Source organism: Oncorhynchus kisutch, linkage group LG8, assembly GCF_002021735.2.
Source record: "Oncorhynchus kisutch isolate 150728-3 linkage group LG8, Okis_V2, whole genome shotgun sequence".
In the NCBI taxonomy this organism is placed as follows: Eukaryota; Metazoa; Chordata; class Actinopteri; order Salmoniformes; family Salmonidae; genus Oncorhynchus; species Oncorhynchus kisutch.
The window spans coordinates 46,492,176-46,518,841 of record NC_034181.2 but is presented as its reverse complement, the minus strand read 5'-3'; the positions used below and the strand labels follow the sequence as shown (position 1 = coordinate 46,518,841).

Below are 26,666 nucleotides of genomic sequence, written 5' to 3'. Positions count from 1 at the left end.
AGAGTATCCACCCCAGCCCAAGGTAAGAGTATTTGTATGTGTTGCCCTCCTGTGGACACTACTGTAGCTCTGTTATTACAGGGAGTGAGACCGTTATTATAGCTGTCACCGAGTGGACAGGCACAAATCTTTAGTGTTGGGCTGTATAAGAATTATTGTTAAATATCTGTAATTATTGTATTATTTTAGCTAGCCAGTGATATAGTTAATTCCTTATTGAAAACCTATGTTAAAATGTATAGCAAATATTGAAATATGACAGATTAACATCAGCATTAAAAAAGTTTGACTATTTTTTCATCTCTGATGTGTTGGGATACATAGCGGCAGGTAGACAGGTAAAAATATATGTTTGTCGATGTGCCCTTGAGCAAGGCACTTAACTCGAATTTGCTTCAGGAGTGCTGTACTACCAACGATATCTATAACTAACCGAAGAAAGACCACAGCCTGTCGTTTCCAATGGAAACAAATTAGTCATAGTGGACAGAACAAGCAAGGAGGGGGGCAGAACCATTTTAGCATGTATTTAGTCCCTGTGCCCAAGAACACTAAGGTAACCTGCCTAATTGACTACAGACCCGTAGCACTCACGTCTGTAGCCATGAAGTGCTTTGAAAGGCTGGTCATGGCTCACATCAACACCATTATCCCAGAAACCCTAGGCCCTAAACATTTGCAAAGACTCCAGCCACCCTAGTCATAGACTGTTCTCTCTGCTACCGCAAGTGATACCGGAGCGCAAGTCTAGGTCCAAAAGGCTTCTTAACAGCTACCCCCAAGCCATACGACTCCTGAACAGCTAATCATTGCATTGCCCCCCCCCTCTACCTAGACTAACCTGTGCCCCGGCACATTGACTCTGTACCGGTACCACCTGTATATAGCCTTGCTACTGTTATTTTACTGTTGCTCTTTAATTATTTGTTATTTGAATTTTTTACTTATCTATTTTTACTTTACACTTATTTTTCTTAAAACTGCATTGTTGGATAAGGACTTGTAAGTAAGCATGTGGCGCATGTGACAAATACAATTTGATCTATATTTGTATATTTCCGTGCAATAACCCCATTCGCCCTTGCACTTTGGCAAAGGGGTAAAGTGTACAAAACTTAGTCCACTCTGTTCATAAAATATTCTAGTTTTGGGAACAGAAACATTTATTGAGATCAAACGTTTCATTGACGAGGTAAATGTGCAAAATGTCAGCCAAAATCCATCTTCTCTCACTGCCATATTTGGTAGTGAGAAGAAACACTAACCGGAGGCTTCACATTTATACATCCGGTGAAATATCTGTCTCATTGTTCTATCTGTGATAACGCATTTTTCTATTTGTGGATCGTTAACAAGAAGTAACATCAAATATTTAGATAGACCAGTCTTTAGTTTCCAATGGGACCAAATGAGTCATGGGGGCAGAACAAGTGAGGAGGGAGGCAGAGCCAAGTGCGAGCTAGCGAGATCCTATTGGCGCGTTCTCTAAATTTCTGAATATTTTCGTTAGGGAACGCCTACTCTGTGAAGTGCGCCTGTGCAATAACTCAAACCTCCTTTGCACTCCTTCTAAACAACTACATTTTTTAAAACTTTTGCAAAGGTTAAAGTTTACAAACCTTAGTCCACTCTGATCAAAACATATTCTAGTCTTGGAATGAGTAAACAGTATTGAGATCAAATGTTTCATTGATGAGAACATTTGCAGAATGTCGGCCAAAATCGATCTCGTTCAATCTTCTCCTACTGCCCGCCAGTGGGCTTCCTCTCACTACCATATTTGTTAGTGAGTGGAAACACCAAGCGGATGCTTCATATTGAAACAACCAGTGAAATATCTGTCTCATTGTTCTATCTGCGGTAACATGGTGCCGGAAGTGTAAAGCCGGTTTCGGCTTTAGTATCTTTTTTTTTCTTACTGTTGGTCCATTCCTGAGTTATCTTGTCCAATAGATAGCGTTTTTATAGTCTTTCGCCGCAGTGTGAGTTCGCGTGGGAAATAAGATAGCTATGTTTTGTAGCTATAGTTTTAACTTGTATATCTAAATTAATGAACGCATTTTGAAATGTGTTATTGGTGAGTTTATCGTTAGATATTTTGAGTACTGACATACTTAAACTGTTGAGATCGGCTTTCAAACGAGTAACACGTGACTGGCTTGCTAGTTAACGGTATTCATACAATTCATGGTAATCGTAGCTAGCCAGCTTTCGATAGCCAGAATAAGGAATATTTTGTACCGAGACAAATACCTCACCTCTCTTGCGTGCTAGCTGTGTAACGTTTAATACTTGCCGTTTGAAAATGAGTCTATTTAATTTAGAGCGGTTTCGTTTTGACAAGAATAAACCGACATCAAATCAGGACAAATACAGCGGTTCCGTATGTCCAGAGTCGGGAAAGGAGAATAAACCAGGTATGATTTGCTCGATGACAGTAGCCACCAGCCATCATTAATGTAACGTTAGCTAACATCCACCCCTGTAACAAAGGTTTTTATAACGCATAGTTATATCCGTGGGAATAATCTTTGCTGATACTGACTGTTGACATCTAGCTAGCTAACGTTGGCTGTTTGACAGGTGACAGCTACTGACTTGCTTGGTCGCCTTTAATAGCCAACAACACTAACTAGACAGCTAGCTAGCTAGCGTTATCAGTGGCTTTCTCTGGGCGTCAGTTAACAGTCACGTTAGCTAGATATATGGCTACCGTTAGCTAATTAAACGATGTTTTTGGTGGGGAACGGGTAGCTAACAACAACAGCATACCTAGGCTATGGGCCTCGCTTTAAATCAGTCCCTAGATCCGCTTTTCATTTATCTTACTTCCATGTATCTGCATATCCAGCCTTCGATGTATCCTCACAGTGAAGTGTATTTTTTTTTAACCGTTTTATTTTCAGGACAACGAAGGCTACAATTAGAACACAAAACCATTGTACATAAACGGTTGCATTCATGAGTTTCATTGACAAATGTCAATAAAAAAAATAATAAAAAGTCTGCCAAAGCAAAAACCTGAAATAATTTCTATGAATGCTGTAAGTACAGACATTTTTGCTCACTGGGAAATGAATATCCAACTAGTCAGTTGGATATTGTTTGGAGTTTGTGACCTCAACTATGTGAGCTTTTTACAGATATTATAGACCTGGCATTTTCTGTGATACAGACATGTATGTTTTTAAATTCCCAACCCCGGGCCCCTTCAGTATCCGCCCTTGTCTCTCAGATACTGCTCTAGCGCAGCCCCCAAGCGTAGCTTAGTGGTTAGAGCGTTGGACTAGTAACTGAATCCCGGAGCTGACAAGGTACAAATCTGTCGTTCTGCCCCTGAACAAGGCAGTTAACCTACTGTTCCTAGGCCGTCATCGAAAAGAAGAATTTGTTCTTAACTGACTTGCCTAGTTAAATAAAGGTAAAATAAAAAAATCAGACTATTGGTTGGTATCTACAGATGCTGGAGAAAAACCAATCCAATGGTACGGCCCAGAAGTCTGTAGCTCAAACACACAGTGCTTTTAAAAGGGGTTAGAATTCCAAAACACACTCACTGGGGTAATAACATGATTGCTAAACTGTCTTTGCCTATATGTCTGTGGCACATACAGCCCGAGTAACAACACCTGTATCCAACCTTGGAATACCTGGGCGAGGAGTAGTATTTGAAGATGTCATCAGTGTGACTGACGATTTGGCAAGTGACTCGAGAAGTGATAAATTAACACAAAGGGTGATGTAAGTAGCGCTGAAATATCTAGACTTATATATTCCCCTTGACTTCCTTTAGGGTATAGCGAATTCCATAAAGTGTAGCCTATGCCAGTGTAATTTTGTAGTTCTTTCTATTTCAGGGAACCTGTAAAGGAATCACTGAAGCGAGAGGTAAGAGAGATGACTGAGACATCTGATAAGGAAGACAAAATGGACAAGGATCTGGAAGAGAGACTGGCCAAACTGCAGGAAATCTTCCCTCGAAGAGACCGGAAGGAGCTGCTGGAGGTAATGTCATAGTCTCTTTTATGTCACAAGCTATAGTATAGTCTCTCAAAGATGGCTGCTGCTCAGTTTCTGTGGATACACATAGCTATATGTTTAACTTTGCGTTATTTTCAGGTGATTAAAAGCACAAGCACTTTGGATGGTGCCGTAGCCTCATGCCTGATGTTTGGTGACAAAGGTATCTTTCATTTACTAACATCATAGACAGCAGGTTGCAGCCTGTCCCTACCGCACCCCCAAACACAGCTTGACCAGTGGTTTCCATGGTTATGCCATGTTTTCTTCTGCTCATGACAACATAGCCTGGACCTCATTGTAATGATGCTTATAGGGCTTTGCCTGCCATTGGTAAAACATGGACCACAAAAAAGGACCAAACCAGAAGTTGGCTTGGTCATCTGGCATGTGTATCTCCCCACACATTGACACAATTGTTTGTCCAGACTCAACGCGAAAGAGGAAACAGGATGGCTCCAGCAGTTCCCAAGACAGCGACGTGGTTCCGCAGCCCAGTAAGAAGAGGAGATCGTCTCTGGTAAGACTGGGACTAGCAACCAAACAGGCCTGAACTTGACCATTAAGAAAGGTGTGTTTTTGTTTCAAAACATTTTGCTACGGTGTGCACTAATAAAAACACCCCAGGCAGTCACTGTGCTGTTGCATCTTCTTGGCAATATTAACCTTCACTGCGGTCTGATCTTCCAGCCTGAAGACTCTGAGGAGGGAGCAGAGCCCAGCTGGGAGAGACGGGAGGCCATGGTCAGGAAACTGCAGAGGAAGTTCCCTGACCAGGATAAGGAGGTGAGGGGGACTGTTGTCAGATGTTGACAGGGCAGCAACATACACCTCGGTAGAGACATCATGACACTCCAGGTGAGAGAATCCACATCTTAATGAAGAGTGTTTTATTCTACCCCGTCTGTCACTCTAGGAACTGAGGTCCGTGCTCCAGGAACATGAGTGGAACGTGGATGACGCCCTGGAGGTGCTGCGCATGTTCTCGGACCCAGGTGAGATGACACTGTCCTCACCCAGTTGAAACATCACTGATAATGTGCTGCTACAACCACTATATACTATATTTATTTGTACTATACTTGTTATATTCCTCACTGTGCCCTTTTTTACTGATTCTTCTGCTGAAGATGAAGACTCTAGTGCACCTGAAGTATCCAGCTCCCCTGAAGTCAAGCAAAAGGAACTGAATGCCAAGAGTAATGCCAAACCAAGCAAAGCAAAGAGTGATGCCAAGCCGAGCAGAGACCGTTGGGAGTCTAAGGATAGCAAGGAGGAGGCCAGGCGAAGCAATGCTTCCGCTCTGAAATGGCTGTTCAAGAAACCTGCACATGAATCTAGGCCTAACTCCTCGTCCTCCTCTTCGATTTCTACCAGCCAGAAGCTCTCCAACGGGACCAGCGTGGCTAAGAAGGAGGCGTCTGAGAGGAAGAGGAAGGTTCGCGCCTCCTACGAAAGGGCCAGCAGCTCGGAGGATGAGGACACGGAAGGGGCCAGCAGTGAGTTTGAGGGCGAGGACGACGAGCTAGATTTTGTGGCAGAGGACGCGGGCACATCCACGCTCAAAGGCCAGATCCTGAGCTTCTTCCAGGAGGCCTCGCTGGATGAGCTGTCCCTCATCGCCGGCTGCTCGTTGAAGAAGGCCCAGAAGATTGTGGAGCTACGGCCCTTTGCTGTTTGGCAGGACCTGGTGAGTAAGAGAAACCTACCCATACGAAAAATGTAAGCATGCATGACTAAGTCACTTTGTTAAATGGCATACGTCATGTATTATGTAAGAGAGCAATCTCGGTTGTGTCACTGCCAGCTGTGTTGCACAGTGGGTCTGCTCCTCCACAAGGTAAACCCAGCAGGTTAGAACAAGATGAGGTTCTTTTAAACATGGAAACTGCAGGGAGGAATGAAGGCACAACAGGTGTTAGTTGATTTTGAAGAGTGTCGGTGCCTTGAATGGTACGTTCAGAGAGCGCGCGTGTGTGTGTTACTTTCACTGCTGCTGGGATGCGTTACATCCTCAGTTTTTTAAAGGGAATGTATGAGAACTTCAATTATAGAGATGCTAAAGATAGTCTATCAAATTTAAAGTGTTGAGTGACCACAGATCCACCCTCCCCCCTCTCTCTGAGATGTTTTTTCCTCTCCATTATCACTGAAAATAACTGTAGTCTATATTTTCTCAATCCTAGATGTGTTAATAAAATATCACAGCTTGGTATCTTTCTGGTCACGCTCCCCTGTAAAAATAAAAGCGTGGTAGAAATTTTACCTACTGGAACAAAGAACTAGTTAGATTTTTGGTCCAAAACACCCCAGCAGCCATCTGGAGTCGCATGGCCTGTCGTGAGCAGAACTCTTTGGCTTGCGTCCCAAAAGGCACCCTTTTCCTTATATAGTGCACTACTTTTGACCAGGACCCATATGGTTCAAGGGAAAAATCTTGCACTATATTTTTTTATTTAACCTTTATTTCACTAGGCAAGTCAGTTAAGAACAAATTCTTATTTACAATGACGGCATACTCCGGCCAAACCCGGACAGCGCTGAGCCAATTGTGCCTCACCCTATGGGACTCCCAATCACGGCCGGATGTGACGCAGCCTGGATTTGAACCAGGGGCTGCAGTGACGCCTGTTGCACTGAGATGCAGTGCCTTAGACCGCTGTGCCACTCAGAGCCTATATAGGGAATAGTATGCCATTTTCCACCACTTATCCATTGCAAGAGTGTCATTACAGAGTAAACAACACTCTCATTCCTTCAAGTGCTGAATACAGCCGACGGCTTACTAATGTGTATTGATTTCATGTTGAAGAAGTGTATTTATCCTATGCCAGTGGTTCCCAAACTTTTTATAGTTCTGTATCCCTTCAAACATTCAACTTCCAGCCGCGTACCCGCTCTAGCACCAGGGTCAGCGCACTCTCAAATGTTGTTTTTTTGCCGTCATTGTAAGCCTGCCACACACACACTATACAATACATTTATTAAACATAAGAATGAGTGTGAGATTGTTAGATAGTACTGCATGGTCGGAACTAGAAGCACAAGCATTTTGCTACACTCGCATTAACGTCTGCTCTCCTGCTAACATCTGTGACCAATAAAATTTGATTTGAGATATAAATTATCTAGAAAAGATAATGGACCTATATTTTGTCATCCTAATTTTGTCCATTCCACAAGTGTACAAACTCTAGTAACGTTTGAACAGATTATGATAGACTTGAGGTTTGGACCATTGACTTTCTTTAGATGATTGTCTACACAATTAACATTATTTTACCCACGGCAACCTGCCTAAATTATTACCACCCTGTAGCACTCAGGTTGGTAGCCATGAAATACTTTGAAAGGCTGGTCATGGCGCACATAAACAGCATCCTTCCGGATACCCGAGACCCACTCCAATTCACATACCGCCCCAAAAGATCCACAATCTTAATCGCACTCCACACTGCCCTTTCCAACCTGGACAAAAGGAACACCCTACAGTGGTTCCTCCTTTAAAAGTTGCGTCATACTGCAGCACACCTTGCATGCAATGTTCTGTGGCACGTAATTTAATTATCAGCCATTTTTTTCTTTTACTGCAAGTTACTGCTAGTTTGACCATCAGAGGGCGCTTTTGAGAAGCATTTGATAGTATTCCGTATTGGCATTACCAGAGAAGTTAAAACCTTTTTTGTAATAACATTAGGATTGATTTGAAGAAATTAATTAATATTATGGTGTTTCTATTCAGAGAAAAACGAAACCCTCAGGGTTTCCATTAGGAAAATATGGCGCTGTACAACATAATTCTCGGGAGTAGGCTACAGGCACATTCTAAATTGTTTGCCTTCATTACACAACATTGTTCCAATATTTCTGTAAATCAGTGATAATTATTCCCATAGTAATTAGTTATTGATCCATAACTAAATCAACATCTGCATTTTGAAAGTCTTTTTTTCTCCATTATTTTATTAATGAAATGTGTTTTTGTTTATTAACCTACTGTGCAGTCTACAATACATACTGTAGTAAACATGAGAAAGTGCCTAATTCCTTACATAAGGGAGAGCAGGGCATGTCTGTACTACAGAATGCGGGGCACGCTGAGACCGATGTTATATCATAGTTCTGATGTCTTCACTATTATTCTCCAAATCCTAGAATGAGTAGGTGTGTCCAAACTTTTGGCTGGTACTTGCTTAAGTAATTTGATTAATGGTGTTTCTATTCCATGAAAAATGAAAAACCCTCTGAGTTTCCGTTAGGATGGAACAGAAAATATGGCACTCTACAACGTGACGCTCATAAATTCAGAGCATTGTCAGTTTGTAAATTCAGACAGTTTCGCTCTCGGAGCATGCACTGGACTTTCGGGCCGACAAGAACGGTTGATTTGAGCGTTCTGGCCTTACAACGGCAGTCAAGCACGTGTTCGTGTTATCCAGAGCGTTGGTAACTGTGCTGGAAACAATTTAATTATGCTTTTTCCCCCCAACGTTTACTGACACCGGCCATATTCAACGGGTGTTGAGCGCTCAAATGAATTATTCTGCGCTCTGGTACACTCAGACGACAGTGCTCTGAAATCCAAGTAGATAGTAGGCTGGACACATGATATCCATGTCGATAGTAGGCTGGACCAGTTTCATAATTTGACCATATTTCCCAGCTGCTTGCCGTCGTTTTGAAGTAATCGTGAAAAAACAGGCCTTATTTTAGTGCATTTTTCACCCTGCCAGCTCCTGTTAGTTCTATTGAGCACCGTGGCACCAACTCACCTTCCGAACGTTCTATTCCCAGCTTATTGTTCAACGTCACAATGCCTGCTTCGCTAATGTTGGCAATGAGACCTGCTCCCGTTGTTTTATAGTTAAAATGTAAACCACAACAAAATAATATTGGAACTCTGTCTTCCCATTGTTTCCTATGGGGGAAATATAGGCATGTCTGTCTATTTGGGCAAATATCTCGCAATGTGTATTTAGTCGGGCACCATTTTAATCAGGAGAATCTCCTCTTTGTAAGTCTGGCAGTGAGCTCGTTTGTCATCGATCGCTAAACCAGAAATAGTAAAGTTTTTATTTTTCCCTACTTTCTCATTACGCAGACATAAGCGCAGTCGATGCGGATATTTACTTTCTACACAAGTCGTTTTTCTTCCAGTTTCGTCCGACGAACAGATTGTAGTGGTAAAATAAAAAGGGGATACATTTTTTTTGTGCCATTTAGGCGAAATAGAATTCTAAGCATCACTCCAGTCAAAACAGGCTCTGCGAATGTTCAATTCCATTCATTTTCTATGGGCTCGAGCTAGTGTTCTAGCTTAGCCAACGTTCTTAAGCCGTTCTTCAGCCTCGGGTGAATTTTGACTCGTTCTATTGTCCAGCCTATAGATAGCCAGAGCGAATTTATGAAAGCATCCGAATGTCCATTGAGAAAGCACAACGACTATACCATTTAGCCAAGCTAAGAATGACTGGAATAATCAAGTCAATAAATGTTGGGTAGTTTTGCCTATAGTTAATATACTGGCAAGTTTGTTGTATAACTACTAACGTTAGGTAGCTAGCTAACATACCGGTACGTACTGTTGTAATGATATGCTATGTAGTTCGTAAGGACAGCGTAGCTATCAAATATAACGCGTAAGGTAACTTATTTGAACAGTCATTACTTTATGACATTGAGTAGCAAGCTACCCCTTGGTCATTAGGGCAAATCTGGTCTGTGATAGTAAAGGTTGAATAGTCTCTATTGTTCAGCTATTATCCCAACTTGCAACAAATTGTTGTTGTTCCCATACTCGTTCCTTTCCCTCTCCCACACATCATCATTCTGTGCCTGAGTGGCTCGCTTGTGGGCGTGCTGGCAGAATATGGCAGCAGTATCGGTTGTGCGTCAAGAATTCTGCATACAGTAGCACGTTTGTATGACGGTGTGGTTATTCACAGGCAAATTGTTATATGCTATGGAGGTACATTTGTGCCTTTTTGTTGAGAGAGAAGCTCTTCTTTAAAAAAAAAATTCAATCAAAAATAATTGTTCTGAAAGCAACTTTTTCCCGACACAAAGGAAGTCATAGCGGACATCTACGAAGAAGGACTGTGTGATGATGGCATCTCAGGTAAGCAGCACTGGGCGTTTTTCCGTCCAAATTTTAAATAGCTAGTAGTTAGCTCCTACGATTCAGTGTAGGTTTATAAAATTCTACTATATTATATAAATCCATACCGTAGAGTGATAAATCATGCAATTATTATTCTCAAGCTAACCAAAAGCGATTAGAGTTCTCGCCATTTTAATCTAACTTTCTTTCATGGCAACTCATAAGCAGGCCATGACATATTTGTTTCATAGTCGATACAGTGCCTTGCGAAAGTATTCGGCCCCCTTGAACTTTGCGACCTTTTGCCACATTTCAGGCTTCAAACATAAAGATATAAAACTGTATTTTTTTGTGAAGAATCAACAACAAGTGGGACACAATCATGAAGTGGAACGACATTTATTGGATATTTCAAACTTTTTTAACAAATCAAAAACGGAAAAATTGGGCGTGCAAAATTATTCAGCCCCTTTACTTTCAGTGCAGCAAACTCTCTCCAGAAGTTCAGTGAGGATCTCTGAATGATCCAATGTTGACCTAAATGACTAATGATGATAAATACAATCCACCTGTGTGTAATCAAGTCTCCGTATAAATGCACCTGCACTGTGATTGTCTCACAGGTCCGTTAAAAGCGCAGAGAGCATCATGAAGAACAAGGAACACACCAGGCAGGTCCGAGATACTGTTGTGATGAAGTTTAAAGCCGGATTTGGATACAAAAAGATTTCCCAAGCTTTAAACATCCCAAGGAGCACTGTGCAAGCGATAATATTGAAATGGAAGGAGTATCAGACCACTGCAAATCTACCAAGACCTGGCCGTCCCTCTAAACTTTCAGCTCATACAAGGAGAAGACTGATCAGAGATGCAGCCAAGAGGCCCATGATCACTCTGGATGAACTGCAGAGATCTACAGCTGAGGTGGGAGACTCTGTCCATAGGACAACAATCAGTCGTATATTGCACAAATCTGGCCTTTATGGAAGAGTGGCAAGAAGAAAGCCATTTCTTAAAGATATCCATAAAAAGTGTCGTTTAAAGTTTCCCACAAGCCACCTGGGAGACACACCAAACATGTGGAAGAAGGTGCTCTGGTCAGACCAAAATGGAACTTTTTGGCAACAATGCAAAACGTTATGTTTGGCGTAAAAGCAACACAGCTCATCACCCTGAACACAACATCCCCACTGTCAAACATGGTGGTGGCAGCATCATGGTTTGGGCCTGCTTTTCTTCAGCAGGGACAGGGAAGATGGTTAAAATTGATGGGAAGATGGATGGAGCCAAATACAGGACCATTCTGGAAGAAAACCTGATGGAGTCTGCAAAAGAACTGGGACGGAGATTTGTCTTCCAACAAGACAATGATCCAAAACATAAAGCAAAATCTACAATGGAATGGTTCAAAAAGAAACATATCCAGGTGTTAGAATGGCCAAGTCAATGTCCAGACCTGAATCCAATCGAGAATCTGTAGAAAGAACTGAACTGCTGTTCACAAATGCTCTCCATCCAACCTCACTGAGCTCGAGCTGTTTTGCAAGGAGGAATGGGAAAAAATGTCAGTCTCTCGATGTGCAAAACTGATAGACATACCCCAAGCGACTTACAGCTGTAATCGCAGCAAAAGGTGGCGCTACAAAGTATTAACTTAAGGGTGCTGAATAATTTTGCACGCCCAATTTTTCAGTTTTTGTTTTGTTAAAAAAGTTTGAAATATCCAATAAATCTCGTTCCACTTCATGATTGTGTCCCACTTGTTGTTGATTCTTCACAAAAAAATACAGTTTTATATCTTTGTTTGAAGGCTGAAATGTGGCAAAAGGTCGCAAAGTTCAAGGGGGCCGAATACTTTCGCAAGGCACTGTATATAATCATACTTCATGACAGTGTAACGGTTAGCTTTTTTTTACAGAAGGATGAAAGAGCACAATGTCTGTCACAAAGAGTTAGGTTGTCTTTGCAGCGTGTAGATGATGCAGGTATCATTGCATATTTCCCATCACCTAATGAACAACCACAATATCAGTCTGGTGTTAAGCTTTCTGTGCTGTATTGACGTATCCTGAAAATGACATCTGCTGCTTTAGATTGATATCTACAAAAAATAAGCTATTTTCATAACTTTCAGAGAGCGAGCTGATCAAAGGGTCGAAAATGTAGATATTGCCAGATGTTCCCTGTCCGAGGAACAGGCCACGGAAGCTATGGCAAAAGTGTCCATAACCAGAGGTAATTAAACAGTTCTGTGTTCTTTTTCTCTCTTAATCTCTGCCTGTCTTGTTGTACATGGAACCTGTCTCACATGCATTAATTAAAAACCCCTAAGATGTCAGCTGCTAATTTTAAGATTTACACCACATAAACACAGCCAGTTTCAGGGGACTATCTGTTGCTATCTGTTGCTGCCAAGTCATGATTTCCCTGGGGGTTAGCCTTGCAATTACCAAGTGGTGAGACACATAGCCCTCTATATTTAAATGTTTCAAGTACACTACGATAGGTGTCTGCATCACATACAGTATCTTCTATTGACATGATCTTCTATTGTTTGTCCTAATGTCTGTTTTTCAGCATAAAGTACTCTGTAGCCACTTAGTTAGACACCTGGTGAGACCACACACACACACACACACACACAATAATAGTCTCTCTTCTTCACTTCATCCCTCTCCCCCTTCTCCCTAAATCCTCTAAGTTATATCAGCTGTGTTGGTGAACCCCTCCAGGATCTGAACTAGCTGACACAGAGTGCACAGCATGATCATAGGTCACTTAGTTGGGTCAACAGGAAGTATTATTAAAGAGATGCTTTACATTGAAATAAAGACAGATGTAGTTGTCCCAGAGTTAATGGTCCAGGGTCAGTTTTGCGTTTCACCTCCTGATGATTATGATGACTGACAGTGTTAGAATAAAAAAACATGGCTTAATCATGCACTCTCTCTATCCATCTGTCTCTCATCTGCAGGTATGTTTTGATTGTGAGAGAGGATGCCGGTCCCGTCATCGTCACCTCACCCACTCTTAAGATAACCTTCGGGCCAACTGGGGGCCCAAGGCTGGTTAGGAGACACCGCAATTGTGATGAACTGAGAGAATATTAGGGTAGCACTGAAATTCATTAATCATATGCTGTCTGCTGCTGTTCTTACCTCATTCCCTTTCTGTCTTCTACACCTCTCTCCCCACCTCTTCTTTCTTCCTCGTTTTATAATGCACACCATATGTGCATTGAAGTACAGATTGAATTTGTATTTATAATATTATAATTATCATAATTATAATGCATGTTTTATGTATTTATAACACCTGGGTAATGAACTTCTTTCAATAAAGCGTTTCACATTCTCCCCTGGTTGAAATTAAGTACTGTATCTCATTGAAATACTATATGCATAGTTTTTTTGCTGTTTATATGAATTACAAATCAGCCTTTACTTAAATCATGTTTCTAATCTATTGCATAGTTACAATGTGTAATCATTGATGTCCCAGGAGCAGGAGTGGTGAACACTGTTGAAGTGTATAATTGTAATACATACATGCAGACACAGCATCATTCAAATAATGGAGTTTGATATGACTGAAAAAGAATGTCTCAGAGAAATACCTGAACCGCACCGTAATTTGCCAAGGAAGAGTACATGATCAGTGAATATATTCAATGTACAGGTTACAATGTGGGAATCTCATGCGTGGTAATGACTACATTACATGTATATACAGTTGTTGTCGGAAGTTTACATCCACCTTAGCCAAATACATTTAAACTCAGTTTTTCACAATTCCTGACATTTAATCCTAGTAAAAAATCCCTGTCTTAGGTCAGTTAGGATCACCACTTTATTTTAAGAATGCGAAATGTCAGAATAATAGTAGTGATTTATTTCTGCTTTTATTCCTTTCATCACATTCCCAGTGAGTCAAAAGTTTACATACACTCAATTAGTATTTGGCAGCATTGCCTTTAAATGGTTTAACCTGGGTCAAACGTTTTGGGTAGCCTTCCACAAGCTTCCCACAATAAGTTGGGTTAATTTTGGCCTATTCCTCCTGACGGAGCTGGTGGAACTAAGTAAGGTTTGTAGGCCTCCTTGCTCGCACACGCCTTTTCAGTTTTGCCCACAAATTTTCTATAAGATTGAGGTAAAGGCTTTGTGGTGGCCATTCCAATATCTTGACTTTGTTGTCCTTAAGCCATTTTGCCACAACTTTGGAAGTATGCTTGGGGACATTGTCCATTTGGAAGACCCATTTGCGACCAAGCTTTAACTTCCTGACTTATGTCTTGAGATGTTGCTTCAATATATCCACATTATTTTCCTACCTCGTGATGCCATCTAGTTTGTGAAGTGCACCAGACCCTCCTGCAGCAAAGCACCCCCCACAACATGATGTTGCCACCCCTGTGCTTCACGGTTGGGATGGTGTTCTTCAGCTTGCAAGCATCCCCCTCTTTCCTCCAAACATAATGGTCATTATGGCCAAACAGTTATATTTTTGTTTCATCAGACCAGAGGACATTTTTCCAATAATTACGATCTTTGTCCCCATGTGCAGTTGCAAACCGTAGTCTGGCTTTTTTATGGCCGTTTTGGAGCAGTGGCTTCTTCCTTGCTGAGCGGCCTTTCAGGTTATGTTGATCTAGGACTCGTTTTACTGTGGATATAGATACTTTTGTACCTGTTTCCTCCAGCATCTTCACATGGTCCTTTGCTGCTGTTCTGGGATTGATTTGCACTTTTTGCACCAAAGTACATTCATCTCTAGGAGAAAAAACGCATCTCCTTCCTGAGCGGTATGACGGCTGCGTTGTCTCATGGTGTTTATACTTGCGTACTATTGTTTGTACAGATGAATGCGGTACCTTCAGGCATTTGGAAATTGCTCACAAGGATGAACCAGAATTGTGGAGGTCAACAACTTTTTTTCTGAGGTCTTGGCTGATTTCCTTTTGATTTTCCCATGAAGTCAAGCAAAGCGGCACTGAGTTTGAAGGTAGGCCTTGAAATACATCCACAGATACACCTACAATTGACTCAAATGATGTCAATTAGCCGATCAGAAGCATCTAAAGCCATGACACAATTTTCTGGAATGTTCTAAGCTGTTTAAAGACACAGTCAACTTGGTGTATGTAAACTTCTGACCCACTGCAATTGTGATACAGTGAATTATAAGTGAAATAATCTGTCTGTAAACAATTGTTGGACAAATTACTTGTGTCATGCAAGAAATTTGTGGAGTGGTTGAAAAATGAGTTAATGACTCCAACATAAGTGTATGTAAACTTCCGACTTCAACTGTTGGACTTGCTTCCTTGGAACAGTAAAGTTATTATATTCTATGCTATCCATAGGCTTAATTATTGCCATTCAGACTTGAAATTGATACAACAACTATTGTAGCTGAGGTTCATAGATAGGTTCTGATCTAATATTCATACCAAATGTCTTAGGGTCCATACATATATTGGCTACATACTGTAGCTAGCTACACATCCATAGGCATACATTTATTTTTATCCTCCTCTACACAATAAGCAAGTAAATAGTTAGCTAGCAATGTTACTTCAGCTGCATTGCAAGGCAAGCTTCCACAATTGTACTTTCAATTTGCAGTAAATGCTTTAGCTAGCTAGATTCTTTACATCCACTGTTTCACAAGACGACAGCCTGGTTTGCTGGTTTTCTCACGAGTCCCTAAAATATTAAACACAAATTACAAATTCGTTATCCTGTCATAACACTAGCTAGCTGGCTAATGTTAGCTAGTCAGATAACTTGCTAAATAGCAATTTTCGTAAATAAACTTCGTGACACAAAAAAGATGCGCAAATGTGTTTCTCTACATTAACTTATTCCTCTCAATTGTACATATTTTGCTTGATGTTATAACTACTTACATTTGGTTCCACGGTAATATTTTTTCAGCCATCTTTGTTGAAGAACGCCACCAGGGACAGGTAGCTCGCGTAAAAATGTGTCAACTCTATGATTGGTCATATAAAAACCTTGGGACCCAAATGCATAATGAGTGCTCTAACTCCCCCTTGTGGTGGTCTGGAGCTGTGACGCTGGGTACCTCTCAGTCCCGTGGTGCGAGTTCGCTACTTTTAAATTATTATTACAAAACATTTGTTATTTTTTTACTTTGAAGCCTCGTTTTTGCTTTCAGAACAATTATTTTTGATTGAAAATAAAGTTTTGCTCTCGACAAAAAGAATAGTCTAATATCCGAGCTAGGTGTGAACCCCCCCCCCCCCCCCCCACCCGTCCTATCGCAGACCAGATTTGCCCTAGCGACCAAGGTGGAGTTAGAGCTATGGTTATGCTACCAGTCAAAAGTTTGGACACACCTACTCATTCCAGGATTGTTCTTTATTTTGACTATTTTCTACATTATATAATAATAATAATAGTGAAGACATCACAACTATGAAATAACACATATGGAGTCATTTAAGAACAAATTCTTATTTACAAGGACAGCCTACTCATTCCTCCCCGTCAGGGAATTGAACCCCGGTCTCCCACGTGCCCTCCCCGTCTCTGGTAATGCTAATATGGAAGACTATCAAACGCTTCTCAAAGATGCCCTCTGGTGGTCAAACTACCACTAACTTGCAGTAACAGAAAAAATGGCTGGCAATTAAATGACGTGCCACAGAATGCTGCGGCAGCGCGCAAGGTGTGCCGCAGTATGACACAACTTTTAAAGGAGGAACCACTGTTGGCCCCATCACCGACAACGATGAGACAGCCTATAGTGAGGAGGTCAGAGACTGCCAGGCCAACACTCTCCCTCAGTGTGAGCAAGGCAAAGGAGCCGATCGTGGACTACAGGAAAAGGCAGGCCGAACAGGCCCCCTTAACATCGACAGGGCTGTAGTGGAGCGGGTCGAGAGTTTCAAGTTCCTTGGTGTCCACATCACCAACGAACTATCATGGTCCAAACACACCAAGACAGTCGTGAAGAGGGCACGACAACACCTTTTCCCCCTCAGGAGACTGAAAATATTTGGCATGGGTCCCCAGATCCTCAAAGTTCTTCAGCTGCACAATCGAGAGCAAACTGACCGGTTGCATCACCGCCTGGTATGGCAACTGCTCGGCATCTAACCATAAGGCGTACGGTCCAGTACATCACTGGGGCCAAGCTTCCTGCCGTCCAGGACCTATATACTAGGCGGTGTCAGAGGAAAGCCCAAGAAATTGTCATAGACTGTGTTCTCTGCTACCGCACGGCAAGCGGTAGCAGAGGCTCCTTAACAGCTTCTACCCCCAAGCCATAAGACTGCTGAACAATTAATCAAATGGCCACTGGACTATTTACCTACATGTACAAATGATCTTGACTAACCTGTACCCCTGCACATGCCTCGTTATTGTTATTTTATTGTGGTTTTATTTTTTTGTTTAACTTATTTGGTAAATATAATAATAACTTTCTTGAACTGCATTGTTGGTTAAGGGCTTGTAAGTAAGCATTTCACGGTTAGGTTGTATTTGGCGTGACAAATAAAGTTTGATTTGATTGGTCAAAATATGGTTTTTCAATTGGACACCGTTTGGACACTTATGAAGTGAAAAGCCACAAAGCCCTTTTTAACTTGGAAACGCTCCACCACCAGCAGGTTGGAGATGTTATGATTGTGGCGTGAATTCAGTTGGCCCACTGTACTATAGTCCTCAATCATGACCTAGCCACTTATCTGTTAATCATGGTTTGGCTTTGTTGTAGAACAATACAATTGCCTGACTATCATGTCAGAAGAAAAAGATAAGAGCGATTGGACTGGTTGTCGACACCTCTTTGTTTGTCTCTGCCTCTCTTGTCTGTCTCGCTGTGTGTCCGTTTCTCAGGAGGAGGTGTTCCACAAAGAGAACGGCCTGTCTGCAGAGCTGCTGCTGGGCTGCAGGGTAGTGCTGAGGGAGAGAGCCGTGGTCCAGGGCCTCATGTCCAAGTGCCAGACCATCTCGGGCAAGATGGTAAAGGGAGTCACCCAGGTCATAGACAAGGACATGGGCTCCATGACCCAGCCCTCAGTACTCAACAGAAAGTAAGTGAGCTCAACTTCCACTGCTGTCCTGATTCATAGACGATTGCATCTAATCTACTATAGCCTGTGTCCCAAATGGCATCCTCTTCCCTATATCGTGCACTACTTTTGACCAGAGCCCTATGGGTCCTGGTCAAAAATAGTGCCGTAAAGAGTCTAGGATATGATTCCATTTGGAACATATACTTTTATATTCAGACTGGGAGAACAACTCCTCATTGTTGTAACTAATAGATAAATCCAAATGCTAAGTAATGCATGGTAATCCATGGCATAATGGATGTATTCTCAAAACGTCTGATATGATTTGTCTAAAAGGAATAAAATAATAAACCTTTTGTTAACCCCATTAAACAACTGTCACATCACAGTTAAATAGGTTGTTATGCCACAATTCACAGATACTTTTTTTTGCCTCTAAATGTCTTGTTTGGTTTGTCGTTGAAGGTCTTGTATTATGATTGGATTGTCTGTAAATGTCTTGCATTGTGATTGGTTGCCATGCAGGTTGCAGTTGAAACCCTACCAGCTGATTGGGCTGAAGTGGCTTCTCCTGCTGCACCAACACAAGCTGAATGGAATCCTGGCTGACGAGATGGTGAGATGGTTTACCCCTTAAGCCGCCTTCACACTGCAGGTCTTAATGCTCAAATTATTTTTATGTCTACTGACAGAAAGTTACAAGTGACCAAATCGAATTTGTGTATTCAGACAGCAGTGATTTTCTGACAAGGCTACACTAGTTGTCATAGTAATGACGGGTGTGTGTGCCATGGTGTAGGCTGATTGGTGGTGTTCGTGCTTCCTGTCACTCAGAAGTTAGTGAACACTGCTTTTTGCAAATGTGACAACAATGCCTGCCATGGACGTTTCCCAGTTGCTTTGAATGTTCAAAAGCATAGGAAAAGAACACTTTTAACGTCTCAAAGGATAAGACGATCCAACTCTCAAAACAAGTCCTTTTTGGCTAGCCATAGAAGTCAACTAGACAGCTAGGTAGCTGTTTATCTCTCTAACACATGCAAACATTTGTTTGTAGCAATTAACAAGCTAGATAGATTTTTTTATTTCCCCTTGTCTATTTAACTAGACAAGTCAGTTAAGAACAAATTCTTATTTTACAATGACGGCCTGTCCCCCTTTGAATTGGATATGCAAATCAATAGGATTTTAGTCACTTCCAATTGCCAATGTGAACACTGCTTTTGAGAATACATTAGATGTGTCCGAAATGGCACTCTATTCCTTATACACTTGAGTGTACAAATCATTAGGAACACTTGTTCTTTCCATGACATAGATGACGCTATGATCCCTTATTTATTTAATTTGTTAAATCCACTCAGTGTAGATGAAGGGGAGGAGACAGGTTAAAGAAGGTTTGTGTCAAGAACTGCAATGCTGCTGAGTTTTTCACACTCAACTCAATGTTTCACGAACATTCCACCACCCAAAGGACATCCAGCCAACTTGACACAACTGTGGGAAGCATGGGCCAGCATCCCTGTGGAAAGCTTTCGACATCTTGTATAGTCCGTGCCCTGACGAATTGAGGCGGTTTTGAGGACAAAATGGGGTGCAACTCAATATTAGGAAGGTGTTCCTAATGTTTTTCACACTCTGTGTATAGTGCACTACTTTTGACCAGAGCCCTTAGCGAATAGGGTGCCATTTGGGTCTTAACCACTATGATTTTTTTTTATTCTGTGAATTTCCCCCTCCCTGTGTTCTAGAACTGTTACCAACAGAAAACATAATATACTGTGGCAAGATGGTGTAGAAATGCCTCAACAGGGGTGTATTCACTAGAAAGCAAACAGTCTGAAACAGGGCGGGACTAACCTAACAGATTTAGATAAGTGAGCATTTGAGTAATATTGTGTGTAAAATAAGAATTTGTTCTTAACTGACTTGTCTAGTTAAAGGGGAAATAAAAATAAAAAAATCTATCTAGCTTGTTACACAGACAGAGAAAACTAAAGGAATGGGTGAGAAATATTTATTTTAACATTCAAAAGGGAAAGGGGGGTGCCTTGTTTGGTTTAAATCAGAGTTTGGAACTTTTTCGGTTCTGTTTCCTGAAACAGTTGCAACCCCTGGTTAAATACTGTTAGATTGCCAGTGTGGGATTGAAGTCCTTATATGAAACCTGGGGCTTCATGATGCTGTTTTAGACTGATACTTTGAAGTGCAGATGTGGATCTCTATCACTCTTTCTCTCGCTCGCGATCTCTCTTAAATCGTCTTTCTTTCTTCTACCAAATCAGGGTTTGGGAAAGACCATCCAAGCCATAGCCTTCCTGGGCAGACTGCACCAGGACGGCATCGACGGCCCCCACCTCATCACTGTGCCCTCCTCCACCCTTGGTAAGGGCTCTACTCACATCATGCCAGTCACTTTATAACCACTTTAAGCCTGTTTATAACCACTAATAGAAAACATGACCTAAGCAAAGGATTAGTGTATTATTGGCATGTTTCTGTTTTGTGAAAAACCTGTGACCATTTCACATTAAACGACCGTTGCCCTTTACTCAGCCGAAACAAAACATAATGCCAAACATGACAGATATTATCAATTGGACTTGATTGAATTGACCTGTATTTTCTCTACAGATAACTGGGTTCGTGAGCTAAAGCTGTGGTGCCCTAGTCTCAAGGTGTTAGTCTACTACGGTGAGCCGTTTTCTCCCTTATCATCTAAGCCGGGTTGTATTCCCTAGGAACCAAGTGGAAGAAGATGGGCCGAAGCGGGGAGGGACTAACCTGAACTTGTCCAAACAGAAACACTCTTTTCATGATGAATACTAGGGCTGGGAATTGCCAGGGACCTCACAATATGATATTATCACGACACTTAGGTGCTGATACGATAAGTATTGCGATTCTCGCGATTCTATGTGTATTGCGATTCGATACGGTGATTTTAGTTTTTTGCGATTCGGTGTTTCAAACATATTGCTCACCATATGTCTGCTGCAGAGGGACAAGAGAGCCATGAGAAAATGAGTTTTGGTCAGTCATGGAAATCAAATGGCTGAAAACAAATTGACTCTCTATTTTAAAGAAGTTGGAGATCAAGCTGTAAAGGAGAAATACAGGCGTTTTGGTGCAGGTGCAACCAACTAGCGCCAAAATAATATTGTGATATTGTCAAGATGATACGATACAATATATCGTAAAAAATAATATCCCGATATGTAACTGTACAGATGTCTTGCCCCCATCGCTAATGAATACACCCCCTGTTGTATGTTCAGGCTCTGTGGAGGACCGGCGGTACCTGCGACATGACATCCTCAGCAATCAGGTGGACTTCAACGTCATCGTGTCCACGTGAGTACACATACACGTACGCACAATATTGTCTAATAGGTTTCAGTCTATTGGTGGAACCACAATGAGCTCTAGTGGAAGGGAAGAGCATTGCGTCCTCTGTACTTGACATTGTGACTATCAGCTGCTCCGGGTTGATGTTTCCACTAGGTGCAGATCTAGGATCAGCTTCCCCTCCCCTGATCCTAACCTTAACCATTGGGTGGGGAAATGCAGTTGCCCCAGATCAGCGTCTTGGGGCAACTTCACCCCAGAACCTTGCAGGGGTGTTTTAATGGGCTACGTACGTGTCTGTCTGAATCAGAAAAGCACTTTGTAATGCATTAATGATTGATATTAATGAGCATTACACGCTGTTTGAGGCAGCCATATGGGAAATGAAGGCACTGCTGAATCTCCCGGTCTACGTTTCCAAACCTGTGTGTTGACAACACAATGAGTCAATTAGAATTCACTGGAACTTAAAGGCCTTGCTTCTTAAATGTGCTGAAGCATTCCCTAGTGTGTGTGTGCGCGTGCGTGCAATGTAGGTCTACATACAGAATGTAAATTCAAATGCTCATGTTTGGGTGTAATTTCTCTCTGCGCAGCTACAATCTGGCCATCGGCAACGACAGCGACCGCAGTCTCTTCCGCAAGCTCAGACTGAAGTATGCCGTGTTCGACGAGGGCCACATGCTGAAAAACATGAACTCCCTCCGTTACCGCCACCTCATGGCCATCAACGTTAGTTCACGGCACAACACCTCACACTTCCCCATTGACAAGTAGTAGAAGCAGTTGTCGTGTGCAATAGAGTTGATGTCCCTCTGTCTCTCTGTCTAGCCATCAGTGTTTTTCTGAATCTCTCTGACATTCCTGACTCTGCCTGGCTCCTTCTCGCTGTCTGTGTTTATGACTCCCTGTCTCCGTCTGTCCCCGTGTCTCTGTCTGTCTACCTGTTTGTCCCTGCGTGTCTCCCTGATTCCCTGTCTGACCACCTGTCTCTGTGTCCCCAGGCGGAGCACCGGCTGCTCCTGACCGGCACCCCTCTGCAGAACAACCTGCTGGAGCTGATGTCGCTGCTCAACTTCATCATGCCCTCCATGTTCTCCAGCAGCACCACGCAGATAGCCAAGATGTTCTCCATGGTAAGGTCAAGGGTCAAGTTTGGCATAGAAATATTCTGATCCTAGATCAGCACTCCGTCTCTGAGACACTTTGTGAGTACAGACCCTGGTCCCACTCCCCTCGTGTTAAGTGGGACTCTCACAGCAGGATGTGTGTCTTGATGTTTGTGTGGTAGAAATCCCACGAGGAACAGAGTCGTTTTGAGAGGGACCGCATCGCCCAGGCTAAACTCATCATGAAACCTTTCATCCTCAGACGAGTTAAGAGCGAGGTAAGGACACTCCCAAAGTGACTTACACAATGTGATATTTAAAGATGTGTGTGGGGGGGGTTGTTGCGTGCGCTCGTGTGCGTATTGCACTCGTTTGTGTGTGTGTGTGTGTGTGTCTCTCTCAGGTTCTTAAGCAGCTGCCAGCGAAGGAGGAGAGGCTGGAATTCTGCACCATGAGCGAGAAGCAGCAGCTGCTTTACCAGAACATGGTGGGCAAGCTCAAGAAGTCTGCCATCGGAGAGAGTATGTACTGCACTGAACTGTAGTGTAGGTCCAGGGTGAAGTTTCTCCTAAATGCACATCTAGGATCAGATTTTACTCTCCCAATCCTAATCTTATCCATTAGTGGGGGAAAGTGCTACACTGACCCAAGATCAGGGTCTAGGGAAATCTTTACCATACTCAGTGTAGTGTTACAGCAGTGTCGTGAGAGACGGGTGGTGCATAGCTGGCACAATAAGCGTGTTTGTGTGATCGGCATCTTACATCCTGTGCCCTAATTTCAACTAAACTGTTTTCTCTCTCCTTCGCTCTTGCTCTCGCTCTCTCTCGCATGCTCAACCACTCGCTCACATCATCTCGATCTCTGTGTAGAGAAAGTGATGTGCAACGTGATGATGCAGTTGAGGAAGATGGCCAACCACCCTCTGCTCCACCGGCAGTACTACACCACAGAGCGACTCGAGGCCATGAGTCAACTCATGCTCAAGGTTGCTGCTTTATTGGCCATTTTGTGTTTGTGTCCTGTTTTTTAAATTTTCTGTCAATTTATATAAATCAAGTAAGTTAATCTCCTAAGAAACTACGTTACCACCCTTATCTCTTCTGTCTTTCTGTCAACCCTCTCTCCCTTTTTTGTCTGTCTTTCTCAATATGTATATTTTTATTCATCCCCCTCCCCCTAGGAGCCGACCCATTTGGACGCGGACCCGGTGCTGATCCAGGAGGACATGGCGGTGATGTCGGACTTTGAGCTTCACCGGCTATGCCAGCAGTACTCGTCGCTGCACAAATACCAGCTGGAGAAAGACCTACTGCTGGACTCCGGGAAGTTCCACCTGCTCCAGACGCTACTGGCCACACTTAAGACCAAGGTAAGGAGACTAGTTATTACTCTGTTTTGAGTGTTTTTCCTGACTCTTTCTTGAGTTTTGCCCCGTCCCTCCTTGGGCCTGTTCTGGAGGATGTACATTGTAGTATGGTGTGGAATCAGGGTTATCTCTAGTCATTATATTTCTATCTGCCATGTTCAGATCGTTTCACGGGGTGTGTTCATTAGTGCACACGGTAGCAAAATATTTTGGATTGAAAACAAGTGTATCTTATTTCAGGTTAGTCCCACTTGTTTTGTCCCGTTTTGGTTCCTCGTGAATACACCCGATATGTGATGTGGCTGTGCTGTGCTCTGCTCTCTCGGCAGGGAGACCGGGTGGTACTCTTCAGTCAGTTCACCATGATGCTGGACATTGTGGAGATTCTGCTTAAACACCTGGGCCACCGCTATGTCCGACTGGATGGCTCCACACCCATAGCAGACAGGTGAGCTGGGTTGGGTGGGTTCTTTCTAACATAATTGTGTGCAGAACTTTTCCATAGGATGTGTAACTGGGGACATAGTGCATATAACATTTAAATAAAAAGCTGTTCACTGGCAAATCTCTGAGATTGTTGGTAGTATTGTATCTCACTGCTACTAGTGAATCTCCTACTTCTAGAGTGTCGAGAAAATACACGGAGCCACTGTAATCCCTAGACCCACCTCTGTTTGTTTGGTGCAGGATCGTGCTGATTGACGACTACAACATGGACCCGGAGATCTTTGTGTTCCTGCTGTCGACGCGGGCGGGCGGCCTGGGCATCAACCTGACCTCTGCCAACGTGGTCATCATGCACGACATCGATTGTAACCCCTACAACGACAAGCAGGCAGAGGACCGCTGCCACAGATTGGGCCAGACTAGGTGAGACCGACAGGGAGGGGTCAGACCAGGTAAGACAGAGGAGGGGGGCCAGACCAGGTGAGACCAGGGGGGTGGTATGGGCTGGGCTAGGCTAGGCTAAATTTGGGCATTAAGGAGATCTGCGAGATGTCTCGCTTACAGAGAAGTCTTTATTAGTAGTGACGAGCTGCCATGTGGTCAGGAAAACCCCTCTGGCCCTAGAGAAGGTACTGTGAGGACAAAATAGGGGGATCTAGTGATGCTGAGGGAATGGATGAATGACTAAAGGTCAGTGTCTGTCCATCTCCTGCTACAGGACTGTCCAGGTGATCAAACTGATCCATAAGGACACCATAGAGGGTGGCATGCTGCAGCTGGGCCAGAAGAAGCTCAAACTGGAGCAGGACATGACCGCTGCCGAGGAGGGTAAGAACCTGGGGGGGACACAGTCGAGCTTGCCCACATACACACACACACACAGACATTTCAACGTCTTTAATTGTGAGAAAGAGGTGCTCAACCCACCCGGGGCGGCAGGGTAGCCTAGTGGTTAGAGCGTTGGACTAGTAACCGGAAGGTTGCAAGTTCAAACCCCCGAGCTGACAAGGTACAAATCTGTCGTTCTGCCCTGAACAGGCAGTTAACCCACTGTTCCTAGGCCGTCATTGAAAATAAGAATTTGTTCTTAACTGACTTGCCTAGTTAAATAAAAGGTAAAATTTAAAAAATTAAAAGCTCAGTGTCCATGGCCCCTCTCTTTTTCATGTAATGCATCAGTAACACACATTGAGAACAGGAGTCATCACATTATCGTATGTTTTTTTTCTTCTTTTTTTCCCCCTTCGTGCCCAGGTGATGAGGGCACCATGTCTGAGGACATGGCCGTCCTCCTCAAGGCATCGCTGGGCCTGTGAGGGTCCGGGAGCTCCCTCCCTGGAGTTTCATTGGCACTCAGCCTGGAGCATCCCACCCCTGACTGACCTGACCTGACTCACTGACTGACTGAACCCTGCCATAGGTGGGTCTTTCCCTGCTACTCACTCTGTCCTTGAGACCTGAGACGCAGCTGTGCACTTCCGACAGTCTGCACTGGAGATGATATGGTTGTGTTGATGGGATTATTGGCCTTTGCTGTCAGTAGCAGAGATGGCGGGTGTCGTTGAAGGTCAGTGACGACTCTGCTCTGTGCAGCACCTGGGGTGTATTCATTAGGAAGCAAAAGTGCCAAAACAGGGAAGGACTAACCTCAACTTGTCCAATCAATTATCGTTTTCAGTGCAAGCGGTTTTCTGTTGCAAATTGTTTTGCTATGGATTGCACCAATGAACACACCCCATACTCTGCTCTGAAACAATGCCAGGGAACAGTTTGTCAAAGCAACTCTGTCTGTGCTGCCTTATGAAGTCCTTATACAATTAAGTCCTGCAGGGGACTGACTACCAGGTGGTGACAGAGCTGCTCTGTTTATGTATCATTGTGATGTGACGTACTGTTGTCGAAGCTGTTACTCGTCCGTTTGTAATTTTGATGTCCTTGTTGCAACATCAACAGGATTTGTCGAAACATGAAATAAAGATTTCAATATTTATTTTCTTTTGTTTCAATGGTTTATTTTAAAAGTACATTTGTCTCCTTTATTGCCAGATCTGGACCCATATCCACAGTGTCTGAGTCGAAAATTGGTCATTAGTGCCGAGAATAGAGATTTTACTCCTACTCTTATGGGCAAAAATAAAAGCTATGCATTAGTCATAAGTCATACCTAGTAGGCAGATATTTAGGACACCTCATGAGCTGAGTTAACCCGTTAAGTGTTATGAG

General features: G+C 42.9%; 1 protein-coding gene across 3 annotated transcripts; it reads left to right on the top strand.

Moving 5' to 3' along the window:
• Window positions 1–1,805: 1,805 nt before the first annotated feature.
• Window positions 1,806–26,434, top strand: LOC109895606 (SWI/SNF-related matrix-associated actin-dependent regulator of chromatin subfamily A containing DEAD/H box 1A). Of its 3 annotated transcripts, XM_020489445.2 has the most exons (23): window positions 1,806–2,417; window positions 3,615–3,741; window positions 3,858–4,005; window positions 4,120–4,183; window positions 4,449–4,540; window positions 4,711–4,806; window positions 4,937–5,015; window positions 5,151–5,710; window positions 17,992–18,188; window positions 18,696–18,786; window positions 20,456–20,555; window positions 20,805–20,864; window positions 21,449–21,524; window positions 22,115–22,250; window positions 22,523–22,654; window positions 22,810–22,905; window positions 23,031–23,148; window positions 23,500–23,615; window positions 23,811–23,999; window positions 24,326–24,444; window positions 24,684–24,866; window positions 25,162–25,271; window positions 25,698–26,433. In XM_020489445.2, the coding sequence occupies exons 1-23, from the start codon at window positions 2,306–2,308 to the stop codon at window positions 25,757–25,759; spliced, it is 3,063 nt and encodes a 1,020-aa protein (XP_020345034.1). In that variant the 5' UTR covers window positions 1,806–2,305; the 3' UTR covers window positions 25,760–26,433. The 3 variants fall into 3 exon arrangements, with proteins under 3 accessions (XP_020345034.1, XP_020345035.1, XP_020345036.1); XM_020489446.2 differs by lacking the exon at window positions 3,615–3,741 and having other exon boundaries at window positions 1,927–2,417; window positions 25,698–26,434; XM_020489447.2 differs by lacking the exons at window positions 1,806–2,417; window positions 3,615–3,741; window positions 3,858–4,005; window positions 4,120–4,183 and having other exon boundaries at window positions 4,475–4,591; window positions 25,698–26,434.
• The last annotated feature ends 232 nt before the right edge of the window (window positions 26,435–26,666 follow it).

Excerpts from the sequence above, each read along its gene's own strand:
- LOC109895606 (XM_020489445.2), top strand. The coding sequence starts at position 2,306 with ATGAGTCTATTTAATTTAGAGCGGTTTCGTTTTGACAAGAATAAACCG. Across the intron at positions 4,184-4,448 it reads CCTGATGTTTGGTGACAAAG|ACTCAACGCGAAAGAGGAAA; the intron begins GTATCTTTCATT and ends TTGTTTGTCCAG. Across the intron at positions 4,541-4,710 it reads AGAAGAGGAGATCGTCTCTG|CCTGAAGACTCTGAGGAGGG; the intron begins GTAAGACTGGGA and ends CTGATCTTCCAG.